The 13974-nt window shown below is 41.2% G+C and overlaps 2 protein-coding genes across 2 annotated transcripts; both read right to left on the bottom strand.

The window, feature by feature from the left end:
- Positions 1-3557: 3557 nt before the first annotated feature.
- s100s (S100 calcium binding protein S) lies at positions 3558-5741 on the bottom strand. Its single transcript, XM_020623817.1, has 4 exons — positions 5699-5741; positions 4441-4487; positions 3941-4094; positions 3558-3740 (listed from the first exon to the last, which is right to left on the bottom strand). The coding sequence occupies exons 2-4, from the start codon at positions 4452-4454 to the stop codon at positions 3558-3560; spliced, it is 351 nt and encodes a 116-aa protein (XP_020479473.1). The 5' UTR covers positions 4455-4487; positions 5699-5741.
- A 285-nt stretch (positions 5742-6026) lies between these two features.
- s100u (S100 calcium binding protein U) lies at positions 6027-12944 on the bottom strand. The gene is made up of 3 exons (XM_020623816.1): positions 12803-12944; positions 10209-10339; positions 6027-9903 (listed from the first exon to the last, which is right to left on the bottom strand). Exons 2-3 carry the CDS (start codon positions 10326-10328, stop codon positions 9346-9348), a joined length of 678 nt encoding a protein of 225 aa, XP_020479472.1. The 5' UTR covers positions 10329-10339; positions 12803-12944; the 3' UTR covers positions 6027-9345.
- Positions 12945-13974: the final 1030 nt, after the last annotated feature.

The following is a 13974-nucleotide window of genomic DNA, read 5'->3' as shown; positions in this document are numbered from 1 at the left end:
TTGACCTGCTCTCTTGGTAACCTAAGTGTTCTGCCATCCTTATCAGATGATTCCGGCTTGGTGCCAGTGACATGGGCCGGCTTTGTGTTGCAGCACCCGCCACACGTGATTCATCAGCAGAGACTCTTGCTGTTTAGTAATGAATCTCCTCACCTATTTGAATTAGGTGTGCTTTCAGATGCTGTTTGCAAGGTGTCCTTGAGTTTGTCCCAGTGTGGTTGAAAAGAACATGCGGTTAGAATGAAGTAACTAGTACAGAGCGTAACTCATGGAGGATATCTGTCTCACACTGGTTCACAACCAATATGCTTCATTTACAAGCCCATAACTCACTGAACAAACATCAGCCTCCTCTATTTTACTACACACAATCACATTGGAATTTCATTGTATTTAATTAGCACTCAATTTGAATCCAAAATAAAGTTGTAGGTCAAAATGTGCACAAAATAACACACAGACTGTTCACATAGTTTTAGTTAGCAATGTTGCAAACTTTGATTGTACAGTAGTTTTTACTAAGTAGTACACTGAATCCAGGATTTTACTTTTGCAAATGTAAATGCAAATGCAAATTTATTTGTATAGTGCCAAATCACAACAAAAGTCATCTCAGGACACAGTAAGGTCTAGACCTTGCTATTATTATTATTATAGAGGAAAACCCAATAAATCCCTCTTGAGCAAGCACTTGGTGCAGCAGGGAGGAAAAACTCCCTTTAACGGAAGAAACCTCCGACAGACCGCGGCTCTTGGTGGGCGGCCTTCTGCCTCGACCGGTTGGGGTGAGTGGATAGAGGGGAGACACAAGAAGAAAAGCAACAAGACACAACAAACACAACACCAGACAATCAAACACTGGTCAGGTGGATGTGGCTAGTGACTGCTCATCAGAAACGTAGCGCTCCAGAGCCATGGCTACCTGCAGAAAGGTACAGGGGGAGAGAGAGAGAGGACACACAGCTAATGATGCGTAATTGTGGCATATACTGTAGATGCATGGAGAGAGAGGAGAGGAGAGGAGATGGGAGGGGAAGAGAGGGTAGGAACTCAGAGCATCATGGGCCCCCCCAGCAGCCTAGGCCTATAGCAGCATAACTAAGGGAAGGCTCAGGGTCACCTGATCCAGCCCTAACTATAAGCTTTATCAAAAAGGAAAGTCTTAAGTCTAATCTTAAAGGTAGAGAGGGTGTCCGCCTCCCGAACTGAGACTGGGAGTTGGTTCCATAGGAGAGGAGCTTGATAGCTAAAGGCTCTGCCTCCCATTCTGCTTCTGTGGACTCTAGGAACCACAAGTAAACCTGCACTCTGAGAGCAAAGTGCTCTGTTGGGATGATAAGGCTCTATGCCATGTTTCCTGATAATATTGCCTAAAGGGAGCATGTATAAAGTGAAGAGAATTGGACCTAACACAAAGCCCTGCAGAACGCCATGACTAATTTCAATCTGCATGGAAGATTTATCATTAACATGAACAAATTGGAATCTTTCTGATAAGTACGATTTGAACCAACTTGGTACTTTTCCTTTAACCTCAATAACATGTTCAAGCCTCTGTAGTAAGCTGCTATGATCAGTGGTGTCAGAAGTAGCACTGAGATCTAAGAGGACATGTATGGAGACGAATGCTTTGTCTGAGACTAAGAGGAGCTTGTTGGTGACTTTCACATTGTATTGGTAGTTTTAATAAAACACTTCTTCTATCACAGGTATACTATGTGTCTGTAAAATGTGACTGTTGTTGCAGGTTTGAACTTTTGTAGTGTTTCTGACACAAACTACTGAACCGTGGTCACAAATATTCAGGGCAAACAGCCTAGGCAATGTAATAGTGAAGTTTGTTTGTTAGAATAACTTGGAGATTAAGCAGATATTTTACATTATGCTTGGTCTGGCTGCTTTGAATATCAAATGAGATAAGTGAAATGTCAGGGAGACATCTTTGCAGGAACAGCAGCATTTGTAATTAATAATTTTATATATGACAACCCCTTCTTGTTGGCATTAAATCTGACATTTGTATGAGGTGTTTACATTATTTTGTCTACCCTCTTTTGTCCTAATTTATTGGTCCTTTATAATGCAGGTTAGTGAGGCAGCTAACTTTCACTTCAGACTACACCAGGGTCAACAGTCATGGACACAGGTTTGTTTGAAATTGTTTGCCTATCTACACTCTGTGCACATTGAGCTCAGATATTCAAACCACCCAATCAGAGAATGTCTCTAGAGAACACAGCAGCTGGAAGAATGAAAGCAGATAGGGCGAACCCCGCCCACAGACACTGACTAACCCGGACTCTGTTTCTTAATAATACTGAATGTAGGAAGAGCAGGTGGTTAAGTATAATTACATCCACAGTAGAGAAATCCCTTTGGATCAAAGGAGAGGGTGTGTAATTAAGCTGCTCACATTTCTTCCTCTGTCATGTCTTCAAAATGATGGGCAGCTGTAAAAGCCAGTGAGGTGAAAGAAAACTTGTTGATTTACTGATCTGTGTATGTGTTTCTATTGGTCTGTGTGTGTGTGAGAGGGAGAGATAGAGACACTGAGGGACAGTTAAGTGTGCTAACAGTCACAGCAACTTGAACATTCCTCTGTGATTATACCACTGCTTTCCAAGCTACATACTTAACTGACAGGTCACAAACACTCTCTCTTCCCTCGCACCCTCTCTCTTTCTCTTTCTTTCTTTCTCTCCTTCCTGTCTCTCTCATTTGAAGATGTTTTCCATACAGATCCAAGTCAAACATCTGGGTCAGCTTATACATAACGGAACAGGACTTGCAGGATATTGTTGGCTCGATGTGCGAGCTGTGGGAATCCCCAATACACATACATTGCTGCTCAAACACTAACACACACTCACTGCTTGCTGACATTGTTTCTCTTTGACCCATTCAACTTGATTTCCAGGTGCAATATTTCAGCCACAATGATGAATAAAACCTGAAGGATTTTTAAGTATATGGACCCACACAAGCCACAATTAATAGTTGGTTAAATGCTATATTTATTGTTTTGAATAATGCATTGGTTAATACCAAAAAAGATTACAAAATAAGCACAAGAAAGGGGATAAATCATATTCTGTTTTCCAACACAGAGTGCATACAGTTAGGTAATACAACGATCTGTTAATTCATATCTATTCACAAATTATTCATGTGCAAGAAATGTTCAAACACCCTGCTGTGTGTTTTCCAGTGCCTTATTCAGAATACACAAGAAACAGCTTAATCTGAGCTGAAAGAAGTTGAAATAAATACACCTTGTCCTTCTGTATGTAAAGGTACTAGCTGTTTTTGAGAACAGCATAACTAGTTCTGGATAAGCTGCGGTATGAAAAACATTTGCAGAGGGAAGACTACTCTTGCTTCATGTCCAATGTTCCGTGAACCTCCAAACTATTTGCCGTAGTGTTTACAGATTGCATAAGACAAAAAGCCATCACAATCCTGTCTTCTGTCACTCCTGATTTACAGTTCTTTCCCCTTGTCCTCTTTCCAACCCCCCTCCCCCTCCACATTTCTTCCCCTGTCTCTCTTGCGCTGATTCATTTCTTCGCCGCCGACTCGCCTTTTGGGTTGTCATCTGTCTTGAACTCCAGGAAGAAGTCATTGCAGGCGACCGTGAGGGCGCCCATTAGAATGATGAACTCGGTGAAGTCCACTTCCCCGTCGTTGTTAGCATCCAAGTCATTCATCACTTTCTCAACTGCTTCACTATCTTTGGAGTTCTGTCAGTGGGAAACAAGAAAGACACAGTTAAGAATGTGTTCTCTGCTATGTGAGTGTGTAGCCATACATCACTGCATAGGCTTTCTCCATCTTGAGTGTCTGAGCACATACCTTCGCTCGTGTGTCACATAGTTTCAAACTGCATTAGTGTGTTAGCGTACAGCCACATATTTGCCTCATCACACATGCCTTCTCTTACCCCTAAGTAGCTCCCCAGCTCCTCAATTAGCAGCTCCTTCAGTTCACCCCTACTCAGCGTGTACTTGTCACCCTCCTTCCCTGAATACTTGTGGAAGGTCTTTATGAGCATCTGCATGGCACTCTCCAGGTCGGAACTGGGCTCCTTGGACATGCTGGAAAAGGTATCAGGTCAAAAGGTCAGACTCTGTTACAGAATGCCCGGCTCCAGCCCCAGCTGCATGTGCGGTCACATAGCAGTCAAGGGTGAAGCCACCTCCAAGACAAAGTGATAGTTGGACAGGCAGATGGACGGATGGAAGGAAACCAAAGCAGAGAGTGTTACTCATTTCTAAAGGTTAAATAACCCTTGGCATATAGTGAAGAGGCTGTTACTGCCCCAGTTACTGTATGAGCATTGTGATCACTGTGTGTGTGCCTTTACGGGGTTTTACATGGCAGAAGTTTAGATGAAAAGATGGAGAGTAGGTTTGGAAAAGTTTTTCAAACACGCTTACACACATTGTGTCCGGCATCTTGGAGTTCCTTGTGCTGGATTCGTGGAGAGACTGTGCACACACAGACAGACAGGTCACTGTCAGTGATGCATTTGGGGTCAGTGTGTAAAAAAATACACGTACATACACATCATGTCACCTCAGATGATGCATAAAAACGGTAGCTTTCAGAACGGTCGAGCTGTTCTGAGAGTCCTCAGGTTATCATTCTTGTATGCTGAATTGGTAATGCATGTAACACTTAACACTGTGGGATCAGTGTTAAGTGGCTTCATTACAGAAAATGTTTTACATCTATAGACTCTGTAAGAGCCTTATTGCTCAAAATTAAAACCAGAAGTGAAACACAAAACTTATCTGATAATCACCTTCAATAACTAAGGTGTTGAGGAACATGTGGTGCCACTTCAGTTTGTGCATAAAGATGAGGGCACTCATTCACTTCCACACTGACTTAATTACATTAAACCTTCAAGCATGAATTTAAAGTTAAGAAATCTACGTATAAAAAAATGAAAGTCTAACGAATTATTTTGAAACTAATCCAAAACAAAACGGAGTGGAGCACAGTCAATCCACCTGTCTCCTTTTGCATAATTCATTCCCTATTGGCCACTGCAAAAGGAGACAGCGATGCAAGTCACTCACTGGTTATTGCCTCTTATCTCACTGCAGATCATTGTTCAGGAGAGGTTAGAGTTGTGGGCAGTGGAGACAAAGGAGAGGGTGAGTGGACACCAAAGCTCACTGACTGGAAAATCTAGAGGGGTCATCCATCTCACTGACTGACAGTTTTAAAATAGGAAACCATGGAGATGAACATGATGGCAGTAACACAATCTTGAGTATGGTATTTAAAAAAGCACTATGTAACGCTAATGACAGAAAAATGGCCATGTTGAGAGACAAACAATGTTTGTTAAAATTTGTAAGAAAAATTTAGTATATCCTGATATACCCTATCCTAATTATACCTGCTGTTCATACATAGGTTATTCTATTTTAATCCCATTATATTAGTTCTTATTAATACTGCTCTCCCACAGATTCACTTGTTTCGCTCTTCTCTAAGCTCACACACACCGACAGTAAGCAAACAGAAAGTCTTCTGTTTGTTGTACCTGTATAACTCTATAGAATGTTAATTCGGCTACTGTATGCTGCAGTTGCACAGCTAATAAAATACTTCTTTACAAGGAAACCTTCATTAGATACTGAAGAGAAAGTACAGTGAAGCAACCCTTCCATGCTGTCTGTCTTACCTGAGTGTTGATAGAGGGCCAATTTTGTCTTTGAAGAGGTGCAGAGGACAGAGGCAAGGCAGAGATGGACAGGGAGAGTTTGCCAGTGGCTTAAGTATCATCTGCCCCTCTCCCACCTCCTCCTCCCATCCTCCCCTGAAACTCCTTCACCTACTCATGTACTGCTTCTGTTTCTCTTTCCTCCTTCTCTCTTTCTTTGGAGATACTATGTCTCTCTTCCTTTCTCCATCACACACACATGCACATGAAAGGGCTACACACATGACAATTGGATTCTTGCAAATAACAAAGCACATAGCAGGCCATAAAGAAAAAATATGTTGTCAGTTTTATTCATTATTAGGCATTACACATACCAGATAGAATGAGCAAAAATGATACAGCATTACATACGAAGTTAAAATACTAGCACAGTGGAGTTTCCTGGACATGACAATGGACTAAAATGAGTCCAAATGCAAAACACACACACCCTCTAGAACTTGGCAGGAAATAAACAGAGTTCTTCAATGCACAATGATAACACCCTGCACAATATCCTGGGAATGATCCCAAAACCACATACATTTTAGACCAAAATGTCCTTAAACGCACATCCATACACTTGCATGTACACTTAATCCACTGGGAGAATTCTTAACACAGGCTTTTATCATGATCCACTGTCTCATAATGAATGAGACTTATTGTATGGCAATCAAAATCTGGCTGCAAACACACCCTGCTGCAAATCCCCTCTGTGTTTGGTTCCAGCATGTTTTTAATCTACATGGAGTTAAGGTTGGGTGGGGTTTACACTACAGAACAATAACATAACAGCCAATTCATACAGTTTAATCTTTAAAAGAAAATGTTCATAGTTCACTCTGTCCTTCTGCTATTCCAAACAGGCTAAAATAAGGCATCGGCTGTGATAAAATAATTTCCAGATGATGTTCCATCTGGGTCTGTCCCCTCAAAATCCAGGAATCTGTTGACAGTGCAAGTCAAGTAATTTGAACATGTCAGTAAAGTGAATTTTGCTTTATCCAGTTTCTTCTTACCATAATTTGGCTGATGATGATGATTGAGAGCAAAGAAAAAACACAGAGGTCACATTTAAATGAATTAATCTAACAGGGATAAAAGTGGTAAAACCCGCTTTGGTTAAGTGCCTAAGGCCAATGTACATGCTGAACAGGAAGCCAACTGCAGATGGTGCAAGAGAGTGATATGTCTCCATTATTCAAGGAAGTACCATGTTAGAAAATGTCTGGATACAAAAAGTATATACTGTAGGTTTCAATAAAAGAAATAATGATATAGTCTATAAAATAGCCTGAACATGTCCAATAAGTTTCTTAGTAGTAGTAACATAGCATACTCTAAGTATAAAGGCGTGAGTGTGAGTGTTAATGAGTGATTATTTACAATGGGAGTGTTGCACTGAGGCAGGGTGACCACATGACTTCAGGTTTATTTGTCTTGCCCATTTTGCTGCTAAGCAGCTGGCAGCACCAAGTGTTGTTGGTAGTGTGTACCTTTAAGCACTATGCTGTTAGCCAGGTAGACCTATAAAATAGCATGGTTATTGATGATGAAACATTTTACAAGTCATTAAATTGTAATTAACAAATTGCATCTAATGTGACAAAGAACTACATTTTCAAGTGCTCTCCATAGTGGTTCAAATACGAAAGGATTAGGTTAAGAAGTTAAATATAAAGAGGCCATGTAGAACATAGAAATGGCCACAATAATGGTAATACAATGGTAATATTTAGCAAATACGTTTCTAATAGCATGCAACATCTTATTATTAGCCTGTTGTAAAAGATTACACCACATAGATTCATATATATGGCTCAGTATTCTTTTTCCTTAAAAAGAAACAATCCCTCCGACACCACCACCTTGTCTGATGGGCAGGATCGCTGGAGCCTGGCATTACTTTCATGTTATTGTTTGTGTCCCAGGGTGTGTTACTCATCAAATGCCTAATCCTGTCGTTTCCCAGTGCCTGGCACTCAAGGATCCAGTTGCAAGTCAAGCAGTGTCTTTAAACTGTATGCAGGTGTGACTGAAAAATAAACATGCAACTGGGGCTACAACCAGTGGAAAACAGCAAGAAACAAGGAGCAATTTTAAAGTGAGCCAGAAGGTTTCTGCCATTCCAATCCAGTGCTACCAGGGAACCAGTTTATGGGGTTCTTTGCTCGTAACTGTATGTTATCTTGTTCTTCTCCACCAGTTCTAACCTAGGTGGATTAGTTTGCATGAACACCGTCTTTGACCTGCTTCTCCAGTCACCAGCCCACTACCAAGGGACTACATTCTATGTGCTGTATCTTCCAGGTCCTAATCCATAATTATGATTATGAATGAGGAGAATATAATGCAGGCTGCAGATAAAGTGAACCTTTCTGGGAATTACAGAAAAAAAGGAATGAGACCCATAAAGTAGACTAGAAAGAGAGAGGGCGAGGGTGTGATGGGGTACTGAGTACACATTTTAGATGAGCTGAAGTAATGCAAATCTTCAGCAAAACAATTTGTTTATTGTCATAGCATTGTGGGTTAAAAGATGAGAATGTAAAAAAAATAAAATAATAGTGTTATTGTCAGATTTTCATGCAGCGTTTACAAAAGTAATTCAAAATGCACTTATTCATGTTAGGGTTAGATGGTAAGACTGATACCACTCTCATCTGTCCAGTAGCCATATCCAGCAGCCAGTTAGATTAGATTAGCAAGCACAGACACAGAAAAGAAGGGCTATCAAAAACTGCCTGCTAGCAGCTCTTGAGTTCACTAATTAACACATTAAATCTTGTTTGTTTAATCCATACAAAAACCAAAGTATAAACGATAGTTTTCTGCTAAGCTATAACATGTTAACTAGTGAGCTTTGAGGGTGCCAGTAGGTGGTTTTTGCTACATGTAGACACAGCCAAGCCAGTTGTTTCCCTGTTTCCACTCTTTATGCTAACCTGAGCTAACTGCTTGCTGTAGCTTCATATTCAATGGACAGATATAGGAGTGGTGTTGTTTGTCATATGTTTTGGCAAGAAATCTAATAAAGGTATTTCCCAAAATGTCAAACTATTCCTTCAGGTCATTAGTGCCTAGCAAGCTATATAGTGATGCTTCACCACAGACTTAGAGGACTGTACAGTGAATGATGTGGAGATGTGTGACACAACCGTCAAGACACGTGGGGAGAGGACAGGATTTAAACTAACTCTTTTGTCTGTGGTGGTGTTTAACATACAGTGAAACTTTGGTAATGTGTTTGCAGTTTTCACAGGGATAATGCATGCACATGATAGTGTATATCTGCATGCTATCATAGTACATCATCATAATGAGGTAAATGTGCTATAGAGTGGGATGCACATGCTGTAAATGTGAACATAGTGGTAAACACAAGTACAAAGCAATAATTCTTATATCATTCACATGTATTATTTTTCATATGTAGGGAATGGGGTTTCTTCAGAGCTGGGTTTGTTGTGTTTGAATTTATACTGATCATTTGCATTTTAAAGTTGTGTGTTTTAATTACCTTTAGTAGTTTGCCAACTTATTTTGGCAATGTTAATGACATTTTTTGTGTAGGGTTGAATGTAAATGTGTATTTTTTTTTTGGTAAAGGAATGGATTGTCCCCTATGAGGCTGCCTCCTCTGTCTTCTCCACCTCTGCCTCCACAGCTGCAGCCAGCTTCTCTGCAGCTCCCACCACCACTTCTGTTTCCACCACCTTGTTTTCTTCTTTTATGACCATTTCAACTGTTGCTGATGCTGCTGCTGCTTCTCCTGCTGCTGGGACCACCACTATTGCAGGCTCCTTATTTGCTGCCTGAGGCTGTGTCTCCCCCTCTGCCTTTACCACTACCTTTACTTCTGCTGTTTTATCTGCATTTGCATCTACCTTTACTTCGGCAGTTGCTCCAGGCTTTGCCTCTTCCTTTACTTCTGGCTTTGCTTCCTCCTTTGCCTCTGCTTTTGCCTCTGGTTTTTCCTCCTCTTTGTTGTGAGCACTTTGTGCCACTTGTGCAGAGGCAGCATTTTGGGAAGGCTCTTTTGCTGCAAGGACACGCTGCTCACTGAGCGATGTTGACAGATAGCCGACCAGCTTCATGAACTCCTCGAAGGCAACCTTGCCATCCTGGTTGGCATCCAGGCTCTGGGCCATGTTGTTGACCGCCTCTTTGCTGTCTGTGTCCTTAGTAGTAGGCATAGACAACCATGAGACCTTTTAGTATGATGGTGACTCTCACTCATGAAATCATCATACATGATTAGTAAATGACCCTCTATCAGTGGCTCTATTTACGTTATAATGCTGATGAATGTCACTCTACCAGACCACTTTTTCCATACATCTCCTGTATATTACACCATGATTTGGCCACAATACTCATGTTAAAATTCTGGACAGGCTAAGACTGGCCAATGCAAAACTCTACTGTGTGGTTTTCTGTAAAACAGCTGCATAATGCAAAGTGTTGGTAGTGAAGTTTTCCTAACCGACAGGATGTTGCAGAGCTGGGTCTTGACGAGGCTCTGGAATTCTTTCCTTCCTAGACTCTCCTTTCCTTTGGATGCCTTCAAGAAGACCTTTACCACAGACTGAATGGCAGCCTCCATGACTCTTCTCTCTGGGAAAAGGGAAAGGTCAAGACAGTGGTAAGAAATAGTTAGTTAGAAAGATAGACAGACAGACAAACAGATAGATAGATAGATAGATAGATGACCATGGCAAAAATGATTAAACTGATGTTGCATGCTGTGTAAGGGAAGAAGATGTAGAATGGTTTTATTCAGAAAACACTAAAGTGATAGGTGCATCCAGTGGAAAATGAAACAGAGAATCTCCTCATGTCCTTGTGAGGCCTTTCGTTTCAGATGTTGAGTCTAGCTCTGCAGTATGGAAAGGATGGTGACGTAAGACACGTTGAGATGGTGAGAGGGAAGCTGACTGAGAGACAAGATGCGATGTACAATGGAAGTTCTGATCTTTGATAGGTCATCTGATCTGAGCTTCACATTACCTAAGGGATTACCTGGCCCCTGTCTGCTCCTCTCTCTTTCTCTATGTCTTTCTATGTTCCTCCAGCTGTACCTGCCTCTCTCTTTCAATGCCACTCTCTCTTCCTTTGCCTGTCACGGTCTCATCCTCGCTTTCACTCTGCTGCCCTTTCTTCTTCCCAAGCCACTGCCTTCATATTGTTGCACACAAACACACATGGCCAAATGTATTTGATTACCAGTATTTCATTACACAACAGTGAATTCTTGCTTGTTAAAAAACACACATATTCAACAATCAAACTAGGTGTTACACAATTTAAGAGACAGTCATGTATACAGACATTGCTCAAAGTGTAAAACATGCCAGTAGCTGATGCGTCTTTGCAGGAATTCTATTCAATGCTACCTGTAGAGATCACTTAGGAATTTACAGGCCCGAGTCCAAGCTAGTGTGAATCCCTGTTACAACTTAGTAGTCATTTGTATCTCACTTACTGAAATTAATTTCACATTCAAGCACACTCCAGCCAAGTATTTTCTCTACAGCAGTGACCACAAACATATATGGCCAACTAGGTCATATACCTGTAAGAGGAGAGCTCTGACACTGTAGCATAGGACCATTAAAATCTAACATTTCACTCTTAAATGTTACATGGTGACTACTGATCTCGTAACTGTCTGACCCACTGTGGAGCCACATGAGCACAGTGCAGACACAAGCGTGTAAGCATATCTCATCTAATCATTAGTACCGTTGTCACTGAACAATAGTAATAATATGATGTGTATTTCTTCATAAACAGGTTAATCTGACACACTGTTTTTTTTTAACTCTCATTAGGCCTATTTTATCATATCTTTTGTTAGTTTACTGTAGACACAGCCCGTATTTTCTAGGAACTTTAGGGGACTTCTTCCTGCACTGACACACCCTCATAGTCTGAGTACACAAAGGCCCTAACGGCTTTCATTTCCTATTCAAAAATAAAACAGGCCTTCTGTTCTTGGAGCGACATTTCTTTATTATTTACTTAATGACCTGTCTTAAGGTAGTATTGCCTACTCTAATTTCGACAAATGAATTCAAGAGTTGCATCACTCCTCCCACTCAGAACACAAACTAATCCCCGGTATTTGGTTTTAAAGCCAAAAAACACAACTGTGCAAATAATTAATATGCAGGCCTACAACCATAGGTCTCCCGTTTCCCTCTAGAGTCCGAAGGGGATCAAGTGTTGCGTTTCCAAATGGGAGAATGTGATACGGTATGGGCGCAGAGTAATGACAATGCTACCGGTCGTGTGGCATAAAATATTAACAGAGGAACAACTTAGGTTGTGGCTGTAAATTGCGGCGAGCAGGCGTACAGTAGCTGTCTTTAATCCAAGTCTGAAAATACAGACAACTGAACGCTGGAACGCCACAACACAACTGGCATACGTTAGGTTTGCCAGGACTCGCCACCATTACCACCACAAGTACTTTTAAACATTAAAATCTACAGTGAAAAAAGTTGTCATAAACAACACAGTTCCAGGAAAATCCACTCAGCAAGCCAAACTATCACTCCCGGGGGCCTCTTTACTAAAAGCATATTGTGTGCAAAATGTAGATTTTGCGCAAAAATCGCGCCTTTACGCGCGATCCGGGTGCCCAGTGGATATACTACATTTCACCTCAGCACCCCTCGAATCATGCCAATTTTCGATAGGCTGCTTGTAATTGATCGGCATTTTGACAACCGATCTATCAAAATATCAAATGTTTTTCCGAGAGAGAGAGAGGCGAAGGGGGGAGAGACAGCATATGGCAATTATATACTGCAAATCAAATCGAAAAAGCGTTGAACAACGAAGCGGAAAAAAGCCAGCAAGTATGAACATTTACTCTCTTCTAAAAGTGCAACACGAGCCTAACAACTTCTGAGAACTGCAGTCACTGAAACCGACCTGCAGTCAGAGCGCGGCCGCAGTTTCATGGGATGGCTTTTGCAACAAGATATCGAAACGTGGCAAAACGATGAACAAATACACTGCTTATACGGAGGAGAACCTTAAAAGCATTTTTAAAAGACGCAGTCAACTCACCATATACCTTCTGCGGGACAAGAGGTGTATAAATATGCGCAAATTTGAGTTTCTACCCTCTTCTCCGCCTTTCTACGCTGCTTTGAGACCAGAGAACTTGCCAAACTAGTAGGACTGCAGAATCTCTTCCGTGATTTACGTTTTTTTTCTTTCCTTAAAACTTTTCCCCATGACAAGTCAAAGGGCGTGTACCTGGAAGAGTCAGGGAGAACTGGGAATGTCGAATAGCGCGGGCCTAACTCGCAGGAAAGGGGAGTGAAAGTGTATCCAAACACTTAAACTTGGGTTTTATTGGAATTATCCTTGGTCAGTTGTTTCTATTTGCAGTTTCACTGCATATAGAAAGGCTTGGGTTTTGGAGAGGTTTCCTCTCCGGTGGCGAGGAGACAGGGCGGGCAGGATTATCCTCTGAGCAAGGATCGATCGCTTTCAAAAAATAAATAAATAAATAAATAAAAAATTCACGTTAAATGTAGACATAGGAAAAAATTTAAAACTGAAAGTATAGTTATAATTCAGAATGTTATAACCCTTTTAGGGAACATGTCCTTGTATAAACACATCTGTATGACTCAAGACAACCCATGCGTTTATGCAAATTCAAAATACCTTCCTGTTTTGCGCCAGCAAATGTTGCCAATATAAACAAAATCATATTTTTCAACTACAAAAGCAAACCAAGTGATGCGGGCTCGATATTTTTCCATCTAATTATGGAAACTTGAGAGTTAAGGAATCTTCAGTGAAAATGCTACAGGAAAGCCAGTGTGGGTGGCAAAAGTGATGCAAGAGGTGCAGCAGTCTTAGCAGATTCTTTGTATTTTTTAAAAATGTCCCCAATGGATTAAATCTCACTACTAGTTTCTATGGATAAGGGAGGTGCAAGCCTCCACATCCAGGTTATGTGGGAAAGCTCTAGACTGCCAACTCTGGGGCCTGTGGCCTACTCAGAGTCCACACTAGATGTGTGCCCAGTTCATTTTGTGTCCCTCTTTGTTGCTGCTGACTCATTCACCTGTCATCACTCCTCCTACACTGGTACCTTAGCATGTGTAATTCGGATACAAAGGTCACATTTACCTGTCTGCTGAAAGAGCTGCATTCTAAAAATCAGTTAGCGGCACCTTTTCACTTTTACAAAATTCATTTAAACCAGGCTATAAAACAGATAA

This window comes from Monopterus albus, unplaced genomic scaffold (assembly GCF_001952655.1).
Source record: "Monopterus albus unplaced genomic scaffold, M_albus_1.0 scaffold310.1, whole genome shotgun sequence".
Taxonomy (NCBI): domain Eukaryota; kingdom Metazoa; phylum Chordata; class Actinopteri; order Synbranchiformes; family Synbranchidae; genus Monopterus; species Monopterus albus.
Note: the sequence above shows the minus strand (reverse complement) of the source record. Positions and strands in the feature narration are given on the sequence as shown.